The sequence below is a fragment of the Haliotis cracherodii genome, unplaced genomic scaffold (genome assembly GCF_022045235.1).
Source record: "Haliotis cracherodii isolate W230 unplaced genomic scaffold, xgHalCrac1.p SCAF_19, whole genome shotgun sequence".
Classification (NCBI taxonomy): domain Eukaryota; kingdom Metazoa; phylum Mollusca; class Gastropoda; order Lepetellida; family Haliotidae; genus Haliotis; species Haliotis cracherodii.
This window is the reverse complement of record NW_027266274.1, coordinates 5,335,985-5,358,930: the sequence shown is the minus strand read 5'-3', so window position 1 is coordinate 5,358,930 and position 22,946 is coordinate 5,335,985. Positions and strand designations below refer to the sequence as shown.

Sequence of the window (22,946 nt, the reverse complement as noted above, 5' to 3'; positions counted from 1 at the left end):
CACAAAGTGACGAAATGTCCCCCGCCTGTATATACACCATAGTACCAAATATGAAGACAATCCAGCGATTAGTTCTTGAGATATCGTGGCAACCGTTTTCCAACTCCAAAAGCAGATTTGCCTGCTGTGACCTTGAAAATGGGGTCAAGGTCACCAAAACCGACTGGTGTCTGCTGTGTCTGTATATACACCATAGTTCCAAATATGAAGACAATCCTGCGATTAGTTCTTGAGATATCGCGGCAACATCGTTTTCCAACTCCAAAAGCAGATTTGCCTGCTGTGACCTTGAAAATGAGGTCAAGGTCACCAAAACCGACTGGTGTCTGCGGAGTCTGTATATACACCATAGTTCCAAATATGAAGACAATCCAGCGATTAGTTCTTGAGATATCGCGGCAACACCGTTTTCCAACTCCAAAAGCAGATTTGCCTGCTGTGGCCTTAAAAATGGGGTCAAGGTCACCAAAACCGACTGATGTCTTCGGAGTCTGTATATACACCATAGTTCCAAATATGAAGACAATCCAGTGTTTAGTTCTTGAGATATGGCGGCAACAAACAGCTGGGACGTACGGACGAACGGTCGTGAATACTATATCCCCCGCTTCGCGCTTTCGCGCGGCGGGGGACAATCAACCAAGTCACTGAGTCCTCCCATGCAATCCAATGACAGCTATTATGACTAACAATAGTACAAACATATGCCTGAAAGGTGGGGACAATGTCCATAGCAAGTGTTTAAAGTCTCAACACATTATACCAGGGTTAACAAAGAAGCAAGTTAATTTGAATTGTTTTATTCTGTATCACAGCTTTCTCAAATAATAATCATCAATTCAACTTCAACAATCAGTTATCTTCCTTTATATCAACATGACGTTCAACATTACAACTACCATGCAACACAACAAGTTAATCTCTGCCAGTGAGGATCCAGATAGATCTAAAAAAGGTTAAAACTGACAAAAAAGTAACCGTACCATTCTCACATGGTTAAAAAAGTGTGTATGTATCAACAATACTCTAGTCACAATTGTCAGTACATAGTTCATACAACAGTCAATGTATGCTACTACCTTAATATGAATTTTACTGTATGCTAATGTCAAGATAACTTTAAGTTTCACACCTTAATATCAAGGCATCCAAGACAGGGAGTTAACCAACTATAAAAGTATAGTTTCCACCCTAGCCAAACTAGGCTGGAGTTATGGAGTTCCAGTTTGGCTGGACTAACAAGTCTATTCATAGGCCAATCAAAGTCGTGTACTGAAATTGACATTCAGTTCATAAACATGGTGAATGTCATGCAGATTTCGTTCAATTGCAAGATTTTCAAGGCATGTGTACCATCAACTGAACATTGACAGATGTTTTCTAAACCTTCACAAGTTCTTAATCAAGGTGCTCGAGTGATTTGATGTACTTAGCAAGGCAGGGCCCACTTTATTTCAAAAATTATCTTGAGTATCAATCAGATTGTCTTGACTGGGCACCACCATCTTGTTTGAAGCAAAAGCAAGTGATAAAGAGAGGTGGAATCTGATTGGTCAATAGGATGGACATAACTCATAATCCCACTGGTGGCGCAATGATCGAGACATGAAGTTCCATCCTAGTTCGGCAAGGGTTAGAAACTGGACTCCATTGCCTCAGGAAGATGATATCTAGTACTAAATAACTTTATGAATAACTTATTATTAATGATCTTTGTGTATACTTTGTCAACTTAAAGGGGAAGTGTACACACAAAAAATCACTTTCTTTCTTTTTCTAAACAAAACGCAATTTTAGAATTAGTTAGTATCTGTGTTTGAAAATATACTCATTTTTTTTCACAGTGAAAGTAGGAAGCTCACAATAGCGTGAAAGTGATATGCCGTTATGAGGCCTTCGTTTTACGAGCGAAACAGGCCTGAGTTATCCCCCTTAGATTATGACGTAATTGGTGCCAATTCAACTGGGTCCCTGTCTATTCTCAACGCAAAAGATATCAAGGACCAGTTTGCGGTAAAACAACATGGTCTACGACACACTCCGGCGCAGTGGTGACTCAGCATAGCACAATTCTGCCTGGCATCTGAGATGCTAGAATCACAAAACTATACCTACACCACGTGAAGCGGCTCTAACAAAGCATGATGACATCATAATGTTTATCAATTGGCACCAATGACGTCATATTGCAAGGGACATAAGCCATGGTGTTTTTGTTATGGAAATAGAACACTTGGTAAATGTGAAAAATATAAATCGTTTTAGTGCAAAAAATATGTTAATTAAATATGATGTTTTTTATATTTTTGTCTATGACACTTCTATGTTAACACTTTTAATGTGGAAAAAGTACAAGAAAAAAAGGTTCAAGGTGAACTTGCCCTTTAAGATTACATTTACATACCTTCCTCTGTTAAAAATGGAGCCTCACAGAAATTTTGAAGGTTAGCCGACTGATGTATGACAATGTGGCTGTTAAGGTATTGTATGCATTGAAATTAGTTGTTATTCTGTAAGCTGTTATGGCTGAGGTGTGCATCTCTGGTATTTGAATCTTGGGACCTCGGTGCTTAATTTCAAACACCGAAAACTGTTTATTGTTAACAACTCTAAACGTAAGTATGACTTCAATATCAACCTCACATCAGAAAAAGATAACATGCAATGCATCCTCTGTGCAGGCCCACTATTGTAACTAAATCTTCTTGGATTCACATCATACATAAATACATAGCACCATCAACTAAACAAATTCAACAGAAACAAATTAATAGATAATCATAACTTCCATATACTGTAACACACCTATCATCTAAGAACACTGGTCAAAGTCTCATAGTTACAAAAGTAGCATTAAAATCAACACCCAAGCTTTATGAGCCATAAATATGGAAAAAAACTTGTTCCTACGTAATGTTTTTGTTGCAATAGAAGTTTCTCAGATAGTTGGTGAGAAGTATAAAAGTTCCTTTTGGACAAATATTGTTGTTTGTCACCATTTTCAGTAGAGTTCAGTCTCAACATATCCATGACTATTAATATTATACAACATGCGAATGAGTTCTATCAACCAATGATATTAATACTAGAGTAGGCTTCAGAGTAATGGCTGCAGTTGCAGACTGTAGGTAGTCACAAAGTACATTGTGTTGCCAAGAAATAAAATATATACTTGTTTCCAGTAAACAAACCGAACCACCACTTCCCTTGCCAGTCTGAATGGTTGAAGCACATCTGTAACTAGGAAGCTCATTATAAATAAACAACTTTTGTCCCCGTATGAACCCAATGTTTGTGAACAGCATGTTATCTGAAACACTATTTTATCTATCAAAATAACCATAGCAAATACTTTTTAGAAATAATCCAATTGACTCAATGAAAAGGTAAAATCTAGTTTTCAAAAAAGGCTTGTGATGATCATAATTGGACTAGCCCTTTGAACATGTTGAACACTTTCTAAGCTCATAATATCTGATGCTAATTAGACCAAACAAGACCAAATCAAACTGTTCTTTCAACACAAGGAGTAAGTAGTGCCCTGTAAGTTTCATTTCTGCACAGCTTATAGGTTAATGATTACACACAAATAAAACGGAAATGAAACATGTGGATGAAGAAATATTTTCAGAATTATATTTTGTACAATGCAAAAACACATATATTTTGCTTTCTGTTCAATTGGTGCAAAAAAGTATGTATCTTTCTTGCCTCAAGTAGCAGAGATCCAATTGCATATGTCTATGATAAAAGTAATAAGAAATGGTTTGCCTTAAAGACAAATTGAGCATATTTTCTTCTAATCTTCTGAACTTAATTCTCCACGTCATATCCTAGTGAATATGCTGGATTATGCATGTATTTCTTTCAATGGTTCCTTTATATGTTTCTTTCCACCCATCAATTGACTGTCCTGGGCACCTTCAGTATGGACTGTACTTGATCAGGAAATCCTAGATAGAGAAATCAATGACTTAGCATCTGTACATCTAAGACAAAACAATGTACTGGTCATGATAGCCAGCATGGACTTTTTTACAAAAATCTAGCCAGCAACATGAACAAATCAAATGTTCTTTCAGAAGAAACACATTTAACTGTTGATTACTAAATCTGAATAGCCACTAATAAACTACTACATTGAGGAAGTATGTTCGAGTTTATCCAACAGGGCCACTCACTGACCTCAACCTCTTTGTTTTTCTTGCATTTCATAAACATCTTTATTACTTGCCCATGAAGAGATCACCCGTTTAATAAACATACAGCTGTGTTACACATTGTGTAATACCAAAAAGCGTGCTTATGTACTCTGGGAACACATTTCACGAACAAATATTGAAAGCTCTCAACATCCCTTGGCTTATTCAACGACATTGCGCATGGAGATGATAGATCACTGAGAGGAGTTTATGCACACTTGATGACCCCAGCAACCTTGTTGCTAGGCTGAAGTCTCATGGCATTGTTTTGCCGATGGATCTTGCAACAAAATTCCATAAATTACATCATTGGGTATTGAGACGTGATTGTAAACTTTGAGGTGCAAGGCACCGTTTCACAAGGCGATTGTAGCACAACGACATTTGTTAGTCTAAGTTAAAGTATGTTAGTTGCGATAACCTTAGCGCTACGATAATTTTGTGGAACGGACGCCTGAATTCTAAAGATGGACCGTCGTATGGTATTAACTTCATAAGTTTCAACTTTTGATGTGTTTGAAGTATTATTCTTTAAAACTCAATTGGATTATGCCATGGATCATGTAAGTGTCAGCCTACTCACACTCAACAGTATAATTCTAAAAACGTCATAAATGGCAAGTAATAAGTAAAATACTAAACTCGCTCCCGTGTAAATCCAATTTTCTGAAACTCTTGAATAGTTCTGGTATCTGACGAGCGAAAGCAAACTTTTCCCTCTTTTCATAAAATTGGTATTTCACGGGAACGAGTTAAGTATTCTATATTAGTGCAACAATTCCTAACATTTCATGCTAGATTTCAACTGATCGTATGTACACATATAAGTCAGCAGTTATTTTCTTGAGCTAATCATATGACTTAGATATTTCTAAACCTTAGAAAAGAATTTTCAATAGCTTACATTATTGTTTTAAATCAATGCCACCTAATAAGATTGCATAGTCCATGTCACTGATGCTCTTTTTCCATCGTAGAAGGAAGCGTATCAGGAATACCACTATACAGTCAAGTCTCGTTAATCCGACACTCATTAATCCGACATTCGACTTTATCCAACACTAATGATGGGAACTGATTTAATCAGTGCTATTTACACCCGTTAATCCGACTCCGACTCCGACTCCGACTCCAACACACCTAATTTGCAACGAATTACCGAAATCACTCATTAATCATTCTCGTTAATCCGACACAGTAATCATCTTACTCCGTGGTCATCTGCCCCCGAGTACACAGCCCGTGTTTTGATGCGAGAAGAATCGGCTGGTAGCTGCATATTACAATGGCTGCAGAGATAAATTTGCTTAACAATAAACAATTAATGCTTTAAATAAAGAAAACAGGATTGATCACATGCTTAGATTACCTCGATATCATTAAAATGAGACACAAGTTCTCATCATCAGCGAGGACATCCCATTACAGGTCACGTCAGAACAATCATTTGCAAACTATGACCTACCAATGAAATGACCAACAGGAAGTCAACGTTAGCCACTTACCAGTTTCAAAGTTGCGACTTCCATTCCAGACTATGCTTTTAAAAGTATTTTGAATAAGTAATACAATCCGTAACAGTTGTTTTGTTAAACTTTAGAGGTTGCATAATTAGAAAACATATCCTGCCAACAATGTAACATAACAATATGAATATTTATTATATTTTTTTAATAACATATTTGAATCGTTATCTATCGTGTAGTTGTCCCGATTTTCAATCACAAATGTTGATACTACTTAATTTCGTTTATCTGACATACTCATTGTCAGAATAATGGGACTTAACTGTACTATGAAATGCATAATATTTTATTCTGTTGATTTCTGTTACTAAGTTTGTGTGCAGGCATCAGCTGTAACATCTTTAAACAAATTATATGTGTTGTGCTCATGACTTATCACAAAGTCACATAGTCTGTGGATACTTCCTTGCAAAACATCTTGGTGACTACAAGCTTTTCAATTAACTTTTGGATTTTGTTTCCAAACCTCATGATCATACCCAAAAGAAAATAACATGCTTCAGTGATTTGACCAGTCAAGAATTAAATATGAACCTGAAGCCTGATTCACATGATTACAATGCTTGTTGTTCATAAAGTGTTGCTTTGGCTACAATTGAATACCTTAGGAACCACAATACAACCTTAACAATACGACCGCTTTGTGGAACTGGGCCCTGGTCATTTTACCTTGTCGTGGGAAGTGCCTACAAAGTTCTTGAGGAAGTAGATGTATCTGGCAGCAAACTCAAACACAGTTGCTTTGTCCGTTTTCTCTGACATTCCTGGCACCAGTTGTCGCATTAAGTCACATGCTTCTTTGATTCTAGCCCTGTCAATATAAATTTTTTCATTTACAGATGACAGTAGTTGCAAAATGTACACCAGTCAGCAGCTACTACACTGTACAGTGACACGAACTAATTGGAACAGTGAATGGGAAGGCGTATGCATGTTGAAACTAAAGATCTTGTGTGATCTTTGCAAATTAATTACATGTATATAGGTCCTCAAAATGTACATGCCTCATGACCTGTATATTTTTGTGTTTTTCTTAACACATAAATATACGTGGTTATCAATGGTGGACCTATTTAATAGCATGTGTCCTGAAATGTGGATGACTGTTAAATTTGAAAATGTACCTTCTCTTCCTTTCCTTCATGTTGTGTGTCTCTCGCTCCTCATCCATGGCTTGTGGGGAGTTCAATAGAGGGAAGCTGGAGGAGTCCTGAACATTAGGATCCACAGGGGAGTCATCCTGACAACTGTATGTTGAGACTGGTGCAGCTTCTGTTGGGCTAGTGTTCTCTTCACCACTGCTATTCAATACCAAGCTCTGAGAGCAAATCTGTAAAATACAAGTAATTTACGCTTGAACCTTTCAGGACAATAAAACCTAATGTACATGTATATATTATCAGCCCTCAAGGTAAGTTGCCTGGTACAGTCAGCAAGTTATATCTAGTAGTAGTGGCAATGCATCGATGGATCAAAAGTATTGATCACAGTCGCACCCTTAGTTAAAAATATCAATTCTTACCTTAAATGTTTGCTTTGACAACTGTTACACCAAACAATAATTAGTAGTGAAAATAAGTAGTGAAAACGTAAATATTGTCATCCATTGTGCCACTGTCAGTGTGCCAGGTAGCTGGCTGTCTAGTCCATGAAAAAGATGGCTTAAGGACCACAGATAAACGAACATGGCCTTCAGTTCAGTCATGTGGTACTGCAAATGTGGCAATCTATGAGAGTTGTCAGAATGCTGTATCCTACTCTTTAGTCATACAACTAGCCTTCTCAAGTCTTGGTCATGTCTTAACCACAGCCATTTACTTGAAGTCTTTTCAGTGCTCAACTGGTGGTATGTGTTGCAACAATCATTATTTGACCTTTTAACTCTTTATTGACATGCCAATAATTGTCCACAAGTCCTTAAAATGATAACATATAGCAAAACCGTTAAAATTGGCAATTTTCTACTAGTCCTTATGATATCTTAAGTTTTGGGCAGTTTGGCAAGGACTACAGGACTGGTGCCAGTTTCTAATACTGCATGCTGTTAATCTCACATTCCAGTGCAGTGATGTAGCATTACACTACTGCCACAAGCTAATTTGAAAATCATATGATCAGACTTGTTTCTGTTTGTAAACAAACACGCTCTGAAATCAGAGCAGACTAGCAGATGGAAAACCTTTCAGGTTGCTTGTTCAGCATACAGTAATTATAAAATATGCCACTGCAACTCTGAAAGTGTGCACAAAAACTATATCTTTGCACATTAAATTAACAGAATGACTAGCTCTCCATTGGGCTTCAATGTCTGCAAGTGGAGCCATACAACCCTTGTCAATGAAGGATAAATATGCAGTTTTAGGATATTTTCTTAAAGAAAGTTAAACATTCCTAAGTTAATGTCTATCAAAATGTGTAGGCTTATAAAACATCTTGATGGCTGTGAAAGTGGTACTCAGTAGAACGCAAAGAACTCTGGGCACGAAAGCGTGTTTAACTCAGAACGACAAAATCATTTTTCCATCTCTTCTGACCCAACAAATTGTATCAGACTTCCTGAATTTTGATCCGTATTACCATGGCCGTTTATGATACAGGTTTTGATTTTGCAATAAAAAATAAATGAATAGGAAATATTTTTATTAAATGAATGTCTTCAATGTTCTTAAATAATGGTTTACCTATTTGACATCAAACATCAATCTGTAACTTTATTAGATTTAGAGGGTTCCTAGGTTCAAACAGTAAATAGCAGTCATCAACCCACCGAGTCTGACCATCTAAGCCGTTTACTCGCCTTTTTCAACCAGCATTGGTAGCTGGGGACCAATTTCTAACCCGGAATCCCTACCTGGATAGTGATAACATATAATGACACCCCCTAAAAAGCAAGAGTTTCTACTAGCCCTTGGAATACCTCAACAAACAACACTGCCCCGGACGAGCAGGCTGGTGCCAAATTGCATCCCTGTGAGTTAACTTCACACAAGGATTGTCAGTGTTTGAAATCAACATTCAAGTCAAAAGTCCTTGTCATGACCCTTATCTTAAAGGCAAAAGCATTAGGGGGTGCCCCGATTCACATACTAATAAATCTCACAGACAATCCTTAATTTCGAACAATGCTTATTAATGCTATTTTCTAGTTATCAGTCTGACCTGTGATACTGGGGTGAAGCTGGATGACATGTTAGGTTTGTTCATCAGCAGAGGTGTGATTGCTTGGACATTGGCTTGGGGAGACTCAGCGGTCATGGAATTTGGCTCTGTGATGTACAGGATCTGACCACTTCGTGGATGAGGGGTGTACACATAGTTGGTGTTGCTATTGGACTTGTTACAGGCTTCATGGTTGACGGGTGTGGTAGTCATGCTCTGATGGTCTGATACAACAGTGAGCCCTGTTGTCTTTGGTATAGATAGCACACTGACTGTCTGTAGTTGATTCTGGCCATGTAGATGCTGTTTCCTTGACACAGGGGTCGACACTATGTTATCTCCTGGCAGGATTTCATACCTGTAGAGAAACCAATTCATATACAATAAATACATATTCAAGAAGAAAAGCAGCTTTATTAATGAGGTCTTTGGCACAAACAAAATATCCTGGCTTCTAAATCAGCAAAACGCAAGTACCCTATTAAACATAGAGCCACCAAGCTGTAGCTCACCTGCAGGGTTTGAAATTAAGGGGTGTCCTTGAATCCTTGATGTTTGTTCATATAAATATTTTAATCTAGGGACCCCTAAATCTTTAACTTTTATGACAAAGAAATTAAGAGGTACTCTCGACTTCCATGCTTAATTTCAAACACTGACCTGGACATGTAGTCATTCCTGTCAACAGATTAGAATGTCAACAAAGACAGCCACTCAACAGTCAGCATTTATATTCTTATTTTTTCTGCCTAAACACTTAGGACTAACACTAAAATGAAATTTGAACAAAATGCTTCACTTGGAACACAGATTTTGAAGACTGAATAATAAATATAATGTAAAAATATGTTCTATTGAAGGGGGCCTCACCATCCTGTGTCTCCCATAGCCGACATCATTTGCAGCTGTGTTGGATTAATCTGATGTGTGCTGTCCAGGCTATCTGTGCTGGGAGACACAACAGTGTACGTTGGAGACTCATGTTCAAGTTCCAAGCCAGTTGTCACTGTATTAATTCTGGAAGAAACAAACTTCATGAAAGCATTTGTTTACCGTGACGATCTGTGGGCTCTGAGTAGCTTTAATGATTCACAGAACAGGGGTAGAGACATACAAACAATGAGATAAATCCAACCAGTCAACAATAAATTTGGTTCAATATTTTATATTATAAACATCATCACATATTATCTATGTCAAAAGTAAAATGATTTGTCAGTGTGGCCTTATGTACTGGCAACTTGTTTTAACTGTGTCATTGCAAAATAACAGTGTCATTGACCCTTTCATATGTTTACAATTCAAACCCTGAATACATACCCATTTATTATCTCTATTTTCATCTTTTTAATGGGTGTGCTCTGCTCACTTATTGCTCTCCGTATATCACAATCTGACGTTCCTTCAACATTTGGTTCACGGGGCAGAGTTTGAATGTTTTCCAGCAATTTTTCATGAAAATTAAGATTCGCTTGATGCTCTGAATCTGATGTAAATTCCGGAAATTCGTGCAATGCCCTGTCATCTGTTTTTGTTGGCGAGGTTGCTTCCAGTTCAAGGTCAATGATGTTTCGTTGTATTTGTCTTGGTGACATGTGTTTCCTGTCTGATGATAACTGCTCACCACTTACATGATTGAAAAGTTCAGAGGAAAATTCAGTCATTTTCAGGTTGTATTTGGATAGTGCCAGCGAGATCCGATGCTTTGTCAACTTCCAAGTCTGGTCAGGGCTATAATTATATTTAAAAAAAAGTATAAGAGTCTTCTCAATCACAAAAATAATGAATTAATAGTATTAAATACATTGGAAGCCAAGACATTATGGTTTTCGAAAGAGCGTTTTGCAACGTTAGTGAATCATGCAATCAGTTCTATCTGAAAGAAAAAAATGTTCCTAAAACTATCTAAATTATAAATATCTTCCCTAAAACTTTCATGAATCATAAATATATTCAATCAGCTACAGATTATTTGAGTTCATCAATTTCATTCATTAGCTGGCGATAATCTTCCTCGGTGATCTTCGCCATTAGGCCTACTTGGCCTCGGCAAGTCTTGCACGACCAATATTCCTTATGAAGTAAGTCTCTTGCCAAAAAAATTAGAAAACACACCAAAGTGAAGGATGTGTATATTGCCAGTGGCACCCGAAAGAGGTCTCTACTATTTTCCGTGGCGGGACTTGCTGTTACGTTGCGTGCTCCTCACGACTTCCGAACGCGCCTAGCTCGTCTGCTGGCTGGCACTATGACGTCATTGTCACATGATCCGGCGAGTACTTGTCACATGACAGATTGAAGTGTGCTAAATATAGAATACTAAACGAGCTCCCGTGTAATACCAATTTTATGAAACGAGTGAATAGTTCTGGTATCTGACGAGCGAAAGCGAGTCAGATACCACAACTATTCACGAGTTTCATAAAATTGGTTTTACACGAGAGCGAGTTTAGTATTTTATTTATTACTTGTCATTTATAATGTTTTTAGAATTATACTGTTGAGTGTAAATAGGCCGACACCTACACGATCCATGGCATAATCCAATTGAGTTTAACAGAATAATACTTCAAACACGTCAAAAGTTGAAACGTATGAATTTAATATCATACAATGGTCCACCTTTAGAATTCAGGCGTTCGTCCCACAAAATTATCGTAGTGCTAAGGCTATCACAACTCACATAATTTAACTTAGACTAAAGACTCTCGTTGCGCTATAGTACGATCGCCTTGTGGAACGGGGCCTTGCAGCTCAAAGTTTACAATGACGTCACAATACCCGATGACGTAATTTGTTGAATTTTGTTGCAAGATCCATCGGCGAGTCAAAGCAATGTGACGTCAGCCTAGCAACAAGGTTGCTGGGGTCATCGTGTGTCCATAAGCTCCTCCCAGTGATCTATCATCTCCACACGCAATGTCGTTGATACGCCAAGGGATGTTGAGAGCTTTCAATATTTGTTCGTGAAACGTGTTCCGAGAGTACATAAGCACGCGTTTTGGTATTACACAATGTGTAATAAAGCTGTATGTTTATTAAACGGGTGATCTCTTCACGGGCAAGTAATAAATATCTTTTACACTTCTTGTTTGACCAGTTAGTTTCAGCGTTTTTTTAATTTGGAATCATTAAACGGTTTTATGTAGTATGTACACACAAGTGTGCGCCTTTTGTGATTATTTTTTTCATTTATTTATGTATTTATTTAATGTATTAGGGCTTGGAGGGGTAGTTCGGGTACTCGGGTACTCGGGTCGGGTGGGTACTGAGTAGGCCCCGGGTACCCACAGGACTACCGAAGTTAGTCACGTGATATATTGATAAAATCACTACTATAACTCCATGCATGGGGTACCTACACATCTCTAATTCCATCGGACTGTTTTGTTTTGAGCTTCAGTCAACTTCAGTGTAAGCATGACCAGATCGTTTTACAGATGTATCTAAATATTTTTTGCCAGGGTCACAGTAAAACAATTCCCAATCGGACATTTTGTACCCAACTCTCGAGGCCTACAGCAGGTATCCGGTTAGGGTCGGGTAATTGGGGGTCCAGTATCCGGGTAGTAAATTTGGACTCGTATGTTTTTATTTGTGTTTATTGTTTAACGCCGCACTCAACAGTATTTCAGCATACATACATGCATGCATGCATACATACATACATACATACATACATACATACGTACAGTAGGAGGCGACTAACGGGATCGGGTGGTCAGGCTCGCTGACTTGGTTGATGCATGTCATCGTATCCCAGTTGCGTGGATCGATGCTCATTATGTCAATCACTGGATTGTCTGGTCCAGACTCGATTAATTACGGAATTGTTGAGTGCGGCGTTAAACAACAAACAAACAGATCTTACAGCCATCATAGGTTTCTGAAGACCACTTCCAACCCCACTGGTGCCGATTACAATGAATAAGGACATATTTCTTGGATACTCTCCATAGATGATTAATGAGTGAGTGAGTAGAGTTTGACGCCACTCTTAACAGTACGTTTACAACTTTGGTGAAACCCACAAGCAAGGGTATGGTGCTGACAAACGAAGAAACATTATCTGGTCGAAGCGGGATTCGAACCCACAATCATTGGGTTTCTGACGTGCTCATGGGACGCAACTCTGCACAGCGAATCGCGGCGCCTGAGCGACTGGGCCACCCGTGCCCCCAGATGAGTTATGGTTGTTTTACGCCGCTTTTAGCAATATTCCAGCAATATCGCTGCGGGGGACACCAGAAATGGGACCCACATATTGTACCTATGTGGGGAATCGAACCCGGGTCTTCAGTGTGTCGAGCGAACGCTTTACCTACTAGGCTACCCCACCGGCCCTGGCTGTGTTAAGAGACGAGTAACGGGATCGTGTGGTCCATCTTCCCGTGGCAAGGAAGTTTATAGTCAGTTACTTCCCTTGCCTCGGCCAGGCTTCGTGTCATTGTATCCAAATTGCGTTGATCGATGCTCATAATGTCAAGCACTGGATTGTCTGGTCCAGACTCGATTATTTACGGACTGCCGTCACATAGCTGGATTATTGCTGAGTGCGGCGTTAAACAACAAACCCCGATGATTAACTTGAAGTGTACATATAGATAGGTGAAGCGGGTATTCAGCAATATGGCGCCGATGAGTTACAACTGATTAGTTAATGAGCTGTGGGGAAATGACAAACACGTCATGTGAGGTCATCGTTTATCATAAAAACATAAGGCGTCGCAAATAACCATGGAGAGTTGCGCCACTTGGTCGTGCCAGGATCCGCTAATCGTTTGTTGGAATCCCACAATTGCCCCGATTTGGATGCCTGGTTTGTTAGCGCCATACCTTCTTCGTGGGTTTATAAACTGCGTCACTTTAAATTGGGCTTTCGTTCCACATAACGCTGACACGCCATGGCTACAAAGTATTTCCTGTATATCTATGGCTCCATAACTGGTCACATGTAGGCTACGACAAGGCCCAAGAGCTGAAACTCAAGTTTAAGATTTGGCAGGTTATTGTTTTGCTATTGAAACTTATGCAATTGTATCATCAACACTTCAAAGTGCCCCGAAACTACACTCAAAAGACAAAGATAGTGAAAACCGTTTTATTCATGAACAAAGTAAATAATACAAAGGAAAACCTTTTCCGTCGTGTACGAGACATATATACATAAACAGAAGCTCCTCATAGGTATAATGATGCTTGTCTGAAAATGTCTTACACACAGAACGAGGAACTTGTAGTCTGTGAAGAAATGGCACGATTTAATACACACCAGCTGTATGTGTCTTCTCTCTCTCACCCCCACCCCCACACCCCACCCCGACCCCTAATAAAACTAGGAATCGATCAAAATACTGTTTAAATAATCATGTAAGGATAATAATATACCATTTACATTGCGCATATTTCCACACACCACACGGGCATGATCAAAGCGTTATAATTACCCCAGTAAATGGATCAGTGTGCACTCAATAATTCTCAGCTCCCTGGGGAGTATACAACCCAAGCTGCCTGTGAGGCGCTACAAGGTTCACAACCAGCCATATCATCCTACGGGTACCCATTCACTGCTGGGTGAACAGACGAAAACGAAATTATCTGCAATGGAAAATACATTTTTCACAATAGGTTGGTTTTTTTTTTTAAAAATATAAAAAAATATTTCGGCTCAAAGTTTGTCTTTTTTTTAAAAATATCTGGTTTTGCAGGTGTAACTGAAAACATATCCGTCACAGATAGTAGTTGAGGGCGATGATGACGTCACAGATAATAGCTGAGGATGATGATGATGGCCATAGCGATGGTGACGAAGACGGTCGTCCCGACTGCCATCGCCCAGTAGGAGTACTTTTTAGCCTCGAGCGATGCATAGTGCGCAAATTCAATGTCCCCTCGGTCGTAGTGTAGTTTAGCCTGTTGTAATGGTGAAATATATTAGATTAGAATGTAACTTTCACTCTCAAGAACTGATCTATTCTTATATATATATACCTTCTCTCTCTCCCAGCAACACCATTTCAGTATCGTATGTTGTGCTTTCTCGTCACATCGAAGAACCGGGCTCCAACATGATCCTGGTGCCCTCAGTCGTAATATTGAGAATAAAGCGGCGTAAAGCCATGATCATACACCCCTACCCCCGGGACTTGCAGACATGCATTTACACATCCCACCCCCAACCCCCTGCTCCCACGTGTACTCACGTCCCGGGACTTGCAGACATGAATTTACCCGCTCCCAACCCCCTGCTCCCACGTGTACTCACGTCTTGGGACTTACACGCCCCACCCCCAACTCTCTGACTTGCAGATATACACTTACACGCCACACCCCAACCCTCTGACTTGCAGACGTACACTTACACGCCCAACCCCCAACCCTCTGACTTGCAGATATACACTTACACGCCCCACCCCCAACCCTCTGAGTTGCAGATATACACTTACACGCCCCACCCCCAACCCTCTGACTTGCAGATATACACTTACACGCCCCACCCCAACCCTCTGACTTGCAGACATACACTTACACGCCCAACCCCCAACCCTCTGAGTTGCAGATATACACTTACACGCCCCACCCCCAACCCTCTGACTTGCAGATATACACTTACACGCCCCACCCCCAACCCTCTGAGTTGCAGATATACACTTACACGCCCCACCCCAACCCTCTGACTTGCAGACATACACTTACACGCCCAACCCCCAACCCTCTGAGTTGCAGATATACACTTACACGCCCCACCCCCAACCCTCTGACTTGCAGATATACACTTACACGCCCCACCCCCAACCCTCTGAGTTGCAGATATACACTCACAAGCCCCACCCCCAACCCTCTGACTTGCAGACATACACTTACACGCCCAACCCCCAACCCTCTGCCCCCACGAGTACTCACGTCCCGGGACTTGCAGACTTACACGCCCAACCCCCAACCGTCTGCCCCCACGTGTACTCACGTCCTGGGACTTGGAGATGGCGAGGATGCCGATGGGAAGACAACAGCACGTGGTGGCGAACACGGCGAGGGGCAAGTGAGCGTTGAAGTCGGAGTCTTCGCCACCGTGCACAAGGTCAGTGACATCCATGGAAGGACGCTAGAGGAACACAAACACAGTTATACCCTATAGACACATCTTCATCATAAGATTTACACACTTTCTTTAATTGTAACGGAAGTTAATTTCGAGTAAATTAAGTACGTGTTGTCAAATGCGCAGTTGCTTCCCTTGTCGTGTCAGGATTTCAAAATTCCTTGATTATGATCCTTGGTTTGTAAGTAAAAGTGATAAAATGACATGAACAGCGTCACATGAAGCTGAAACAAAAACATTTAAAAGAACCGAGAGTGAGTCAAGTCACTCACCCACTCACTTCAATTTTGATAGTAGTACCAGACATGTCCCCTTTTTAATGTACCTCACTCACTCACTCACTCACTCACTCACTCAGGATATTGCAAAGTTGTGGACGTTATATATCATATTGTCATCACACGAGGTCAGTGATCAGGCGTATTATTTAATTAACTGGTTTATAGATCTGCTGACACAAAATTTTCAAGAAACATCTTAAAAATGTTTAAAACCAAACAATAATAATGGCCTTTTAACATTGCATGTGCGTTAAATATAACTCAAGGAAGCGGTTATAATATAACGTCAGAGACCACGCTTACCGATGTTGCAATCGACTGTTGTCTGTATCGTTCGGGGAGGTGGTGTGGGGGCGGCACATACCCACCTGTGGAACCCGAGTCAATGCTGTATTTGTCATGTCCCGGATGTACCGTGTGTCCTAGGTAGCCCGGATGTCCTTGGTGGCCCACGAGACCCGGATGTCCATGGTGCCCTTGGTGTCCTGGGCCCAAGTATGCGGACTGTTGACTTCCCCTAGGGGCGTATCCCTGCGATGGCGGGGCTGAAATAGAACGCCAACATAAGTCAGCAAAGATTCCGAATTATGATATTGGACTTTAAAATGGGGGACACAAAATAATGTGAAAAAGCCGACACTAGACGTCAGATGTAGGATGCTATATAGTATACAGCCCAATGGTATAAGGGCCTAGAAGAAGGGTGGTGGTTCGATCCCCGGCCGCTTCATACCAAAATACGTTGAAATATGGTATTTGTTGTTACCCTGCCTGGCGCTCGGAATTCAGGGAATAAAACAAGGACAGTTTTATCACGGCGCATCAGTAACATGATGAAAAAAAACACGTGACATTTTTGGTTTTTACCAGTTTGCTGAAACTCACGGGTATGACGCTGACAACCCATGCCATTCGTCACCACTCGCCCCTTTCCGTAACCTGCAAGAAGACTCGTCCCCCTATCGATGAATGTTATATGCGAAAATACGACAAACCAATCAGAATGATTTCAAGTTCTTCGTCAAAGAATTCCTCAGAAATATTTTTTGATTTTACATGTCTTGGATCTAAAAAAAAGACACAGTTAAATGTGTTCATTCATACTGTATAATTCTGCATGTCCAGGTGTGCTTTTAATTGTATCTGAAATATATATAATATGTGGAGAAATATTGTGTTAACCATTACGCAACGAGTTGACAATTGTTTTAGGTATGCCCGTTTGCGCTAAGACGGAACCCGGTCGTAAAAATGGCCACGAGAGGGGCACGAGCTGCAGTAACCCATGTTTTTTCTTAAGAGGCGACTAGCGGCATCGGATGGTCAAACTCGCTGACTTGATTGATGAATGTCGTCTTATCCCATTTGCGAGGATCGATGCTCATGACGTCATCACTAGATTGTCTGGTCCAGACTCTATTATTTACAGACCGCCGTCACATAGCTGGAATATTGGCGAGTGCGGCGTTGACCGACAAACAAAATATTGTTGTAATATACATAGCAGCTTTGGTATTAGTGAGTGAGGAATAGCGCGGCGAAGAACACCAGAAATGGGCTTCACGCATTGTACCCATATGGAGAATCTGACCCGGGTCTTAGGCGTTACGAGGTGAGGTGAAAAGGTGTTTACTGTCACGTTCAAGATTATTGCACTTAAACCGCGACATGCATGGACGCGTGTGTGTTGTTGCTTGTACTAGTCCGGCCCGACGCCGATTTTATAGTACTAGCCCTCTGAGATACTGTGCCGGAGTTTAAACATGAATACCCCACTCAGACATACCATACTGACTCCTAATCGATCAGTCCCTCTTTTAGCCCCTTACTGCAGAGCGCCAGGCAGGGACACAACAAATGCCATCTTTTAGCGACTTTTCGTATGAGGCGGCCGGGGATCGAACCCCAAACCTTCGCTTTCCGGGCGGACGCTCTACCACCAGACCACGGAGGCTCTCCTTGGCATCACGATCGAAAGATTTAACCATTAGGCGATTTGTTCATTGACAACATGGTTGTTCGACCTTCATTTGCAGGAAGCAGTTCAGTAACGTTTTGACAACGTTTGTAATTTTTTGGTCAAATCCAATTTTCAAGTGCATGCTTTATTTTGCGCGGCAGGATATACTGTCTACGTTGAATATAACTTGGTTATCCATGCACGTCTATAGTTAAACAATACTGTTTACCTGAACACACCTCACACTTCTAGTAAATCTAGTAAACCGGAACTACAAGTCATTTGCTCCTATATAGACAGGCGACTTTAAAATATGAGTTGCTATCAACATGTTTACGAGTTGAGAATATCTTTATCAAACCGTACAGATCAGCGGTGCCACTGTTGGAAGCGAAAGAATCGCGTTGGTCAAGCTACAAACATGGCGCTTTGGGAACTGAACAGTCTCAATTGACGAGTTAAATGAGAAATTTACAGTTTATAGCGAAACATAGAGAATAACAAAAGGCAAGAAGCGACATTAAGTCTATAAATGACCATCTGTCATTATTTTGCCTTGTCAATGTAGAACTAACGTAAGAAGGAAGTCAATAGTTTGTGTACGGGTGAGAAACTTACAATAATATATATCAGGACGAGTTATATAGCAGGGTTAGCGTGGTGTGGCAAAGGTTTATAAATCAGCCTTTTGACTCACACTTAGATTTATGAGGGCGCTCAGACTAGTCTGTTTACCTATGTAACATATCATACGGTTGTTGTTGTTGTTGTTGCTCCTGTTGTTCTTCTTATGATAATGATGATAATAATAATAATAATAATAACAATACTACTACTACTACGACTACTGCATTTAAAAAAATAAATAATGATGATGATAATAATAATAACAACAACAATAATAATAGTAGATATCCAACAGCGAGTCTAGCGGATTAAGTCACCTGTCAGTTAAAGGAGCGTCTTTTGTGGTAAATGTATTTGAGAACAGAATAACCCCAGGCCTACACGTGACATATATACCTGTCCCAGATGACAGAGTCTGTCCGACCCAGTGAAATCTGATGATGTCTAACCAGCAATCCAGGAATAATAGCATGTAGAGGATAGCCACCTGGATTACACACGGACCTGTGAGGTAAAGTCGCAATATAAGCGGCGTGGACCTTCTGTAGCTGGGTGTACTTTAGTGTATATAGACTCTCCGTCTCGACAACCGGTTTAGTGAGTGAGTATTGCGACGCGGAAAGTGGAACTAAAGCACATGTTACAATGTGTTGTAACATAGGGGGTGATGAGGTGTGGGGGGGGTGGGGTGGGGGGGGGGGGGGGGGGGGGGGTGGGCACACAACAAAGTATGTGTGAGGGGGACGGCATGAAGAAATGAGACACTTCTATTATTTCAAATATAAGTAGTAAACTTTGGAACATTATTATTGACTCCGTGGTCATTTTATATATCATCACCCCTCCCCCACACCCAACACAACCCCACCCCTCACACCCCCACCCCACCCCAACCTCAAGAAATCACCAGTCCCTGACTGCAACCGTGTTGTTGTTACCATGTACTGTAATACAATTAAATGACCGATCCCAACTTCTGCGTAATGCATCTAGTGTATGCGGGGCGCACGTATCAGGTATTTGTTTGTTACCGAGTGGAATAAACATGTCGTAATTTTCTTCGAAAATGCCGGTGACGTCACACTTCGTTGCACATGTTTGTATACAATTTAACAATCAGCTACAATGTTGAAAACATTTTATTTTCTACGTTTGCTAAAGAGAAAAAATAGATTTGACCAAACAACGCCTTCACGACATTCATGTTTATAATTGGGAAAATGATTAGGGGATGATCGTTGCTCAGTGAATGGCATCAAATTAAGAACATATAGACAGTTTAAACGGCGGACTGGGCAAGCGTTGAAAAGCGCCATGGTAGCAAGTGTCTGGTGCTGAGATCGTATCCCGCTAGTAACTGGGGTGTTATTAAACCTTGGGCCCAACAATATTTACAGGCCTTTACAGTGTTGTCACTACCCCTAGTGTACAGTACATTCACCCTGTGCGCTCAAAAGAAAATCCACTCGTCCGTTGGTAGATGACCAGATGGTGGAAACACAAATACGTACATACACCCGAAACACAAGTGTCAAAACGCGTGGTATCACCCTTGGATAGTGACATAGTTCAAATGTGCCTCCGTTCATCAAGCGGGAATGGGAACCCGATATTTGAGGTGGATGTAAAACTCTCGCTCTCTCTCTCTCTCTCTCTCTCTCTCTCTCTCTCTCTCTCTCTCTCTCTCTATTTAGAACTGAGATGTATATATTTATTTTTTTTATACAGTAGTTCTTTTCACAAATGTGAATTTTATTATTTGTAATAATACTGACATGAGACGTACATATCAGGTGGTGTATATTGATTGCGTAGACCCGACCCAAGGAGAATGTACACTTATGCCAGCCGCGTCATTACATAGCCCTGCCTCTACCTGTTATCTATACACAGACAACGGGTACTGGGAAATCTGAGATGTGATATTCAGTTTGACCACACACATTACAACAGCATCACGCTGCCTGGTTGTATCACTGACACGTGGTTTGTTGTGTTCAGTGCCAGATTACTCTGTAAGGCCACACAGTCCATGGTATTGTTGTCCCTATTATTTTTAGCTTCTATATTTTCATCTCTCTAAACTTCATAAATCAGTTAATCATAAATAAATCTCCCTGTCCACATTTATCAATCATAAATATCTCCATGTCTAAATCTATCAATCATAAACACCTCTCCCTGTCCACATCTGTCTATCAATCATAAATATCTCCCTGTCCAAATCTATCAATTATAAATATCCCTCTCTGTCCACCTTCATCTATCAATCATAAATATCTCCCTGTCCACATCTGTCTATCAATCATAAATATCTCCCTGTCCAAATCTATCAATTATAAATATCCCTCTCTGTCCACCTTCATCTATCAATCATAAATATCTCCCTGTCCACATCTGTCTATCAATCATAAATATCTCCCTGTCCAAATCTATCAATTATAAATATCCCTCTCTGTCCACCTTCATCTATCAATAATAAATATCTCCCTGCCCAAATCTATCAATCATAAATATCTCTCCCTGTCAACATCTATCTATCAACCATAAATATCTCTCTGTCCAAATCTGTCAATCATACATATCCCTCTCTGTCCACATCTATCTATCAATCATAATATCTATCTGTTCACATCCTTGTACCAATCATAAATATCTCTCTGTTCACATCTATCTATCAACCATAAATATCTTCCTGTCCAAATCTATAAATCATAAATATCTTCCTGTCCAAATCTATAAATCATAAATATCTCTGTCCGTCCACATCTATCTATCAATCATAATTATCTCTCTGTCAAAATCTATCAATCATAAATATATCCCTGTCCACATATATCTATCAATCATAAATATCTCCCTGACCACATATGTCAATCAATCATAATATCTCTCTGTCCACATCTGTCTACCAATCATACATCTCTCTCTGTCCACATCTATCAATCAATCATGAATATGTTTCTGTACTCATCTATCTATATATCAATCATAAATACCTCTCTGTCCACATTTGTCTATCAATCATAAATCTCTCTCTCTGTACACATCCATCAATCATAAATATGTTTGTGTACACATCTCTCACATAATTATCTCTCCCTGTCCACATCCAACTATTAAGATGTATGTCGCATCTCTATTTCGCCCTGCCAGTATACATCATGTACCTAGAGAGACCCCAGCTACTCAATGTCCTCCCTTGTACTACCCCTAGGTTGTCCCTCCTTCTCTCTTGACCTAAAAGGGTTCTTTGTTTTTCTAAATCTAATAAAATGACGTTTCACAACGTTTCTTTGAACAAGCACACCCTGGCCAACAGAGACAAACACCTGACTCCGTCCCAGAGCGTTAAGTAAATATATTTTGCTGGCAATATACACAGCCGGCTGTGCAACCTTCTTATTCATTTTAACGGACTTCTATTAAACACGTTTTAAACCATGCGAATGTATATTTTGACGACTTTCTAATTATCGAAGAGCATTAACTTGAGGTTAAAGTACGTGATATTGAGGTTACTTTTCCCTTTGTTAATGGCTTTGTAAAATAAAAAGGTAAAGAGAAATTAATGTAAGTTATTATTGCGGCTATTTTCGGTATACGTTGAATTATGATGTGCTTATGGAGACACATCTATCTCTGCACACGTGGCCATTTTGACATTAAAACGACTGCGTTATGCAAGGAATTTTATTATGAATATTTCATACAGAAATATTACTCGACTGAAAGGCAGATAATCAAGACATCTTGCATGAGTGTAATTGCATTAGTTTCATTTTTGTGTCAATACCGAGTCAAAAAACGTTATTGTTTTACTTGTACCTCTTCCAACTTTATGGAGGTGCTCAGGTAATTACAGGGTAAATTTATGGGTAAATTTAGACATCGAAAAAAGCGTAAGGCTATCTTACCGATGTTACTTTTGATAAGATATGATACTTTAAATATAACAATAGTCCGTAATTGTTACCCCTTCGTGTTTAACCTACAAAGACGCACTCACCTTGTTGATCTGTCATTCTATCCAGGTATGATGTGACTGCTGTCGGCGTCCCTTCTCGCCCGGCGTTTTTTGGTCACGTG

General features: G+C 40.0%; 2 protein-coding genes across 2 annotated transcripts; both read right to left on the bottom strand.

Moving 5' to 3' along the window:
* Nucleotides 1-3,906: 3,906 nt before the first annotated feature.
* LOC139466588 (uncharacterized) lies at nucleotides 3,907-10,551 on the bottom strand. The gene is made up of 6 exons (XM_071248180.1): nucleotides 10,208-10,551; nucleotides 9,758-9,904; nucleotides 8,888-9,245; nucleotides 6,853-7,058; nucleotides 6,398-6,539; nucleotides 3,907-3,953 (listed from the first exon to the last, which is right to left on the bottom strand). The coding sequence occupies exons 1-6, from the start codon at nucleotides 10,549-10,551 to the stop codon at nucleotides 3,924-3,926; spliced, it is 1,227 nt and encodes a 408-aa protein (XP_071104281.1). The 3' UTR covers nucleotides 3,907-3,923.
* Nucleotides 10,552-14,540: 3,989 nt separating this feature from the next.
* Nucleotides 14,541-22,946, bottom strand: LOC139467046 (proline-rich transmembrane protein 1-like). The gene is made up of 4 exons (XM_071248758.1): nucleotides 22,867-22,946; nucleotides 16,574-16,815; nucleotides 15,855-15,992; nucleotides 14,541-14,803 (listed from the first exon to the last, which is right to left on the bottom strand). The coding sequence occupies exons 1-4, from the start codon at nucleotides 22,880-22,882 to the stop codon at nucleotides 14,651-14,653; spliced, it is 549 nt and encodes a 182-aa protein (XP_071104859.1). The 5' UTR covers nucleotides 22,883-22,946; the 3' UTR covers nucleotides 14,541-14,650.

Excerpts from the sequence above, each read along its gene's own strand:
- LOC139466588 (XM_071248180.1), bottom strand. The coding sequence starts at position 10,551 with ATGACTGAATTTTCCTCTGAACTTTTCAATCATGTAAGTGGTGAGCAG. Across the intron at positions 9,905-10,207 it reads AAAATAGAGATAATAAATGG|AATTAATACAGTGACAACTG; the intron begins GTATGTATTCAG and ends TGTTTCTTCCAG. Across the intron at positions 6,540-6,852 it reads ATGAAGGAAAGGAAGAGAAG|GGCTAGAATCAAAGAAGCAT; the intron begins GTACATTTTCAA and ends TTATATTGACAG.
- LOC139467046 (XM_071248758.1), bottom strand. Across the intron at positions 15,993-16,573 it reads AACAGTCGATTGCAACATCG|CGTCCTTCCATGGATGTCAC; the intron begins GTAAGCGTGGTC and ends GTGTTCCTCTAG. Across the intron at positions 14,804-15,854 it reads CCATCTCCAAGTCCCAGGAC|GCTAAACTACACTACGACCG; the intron begins GTGAGTACACGT and ends CCATTACAACAG.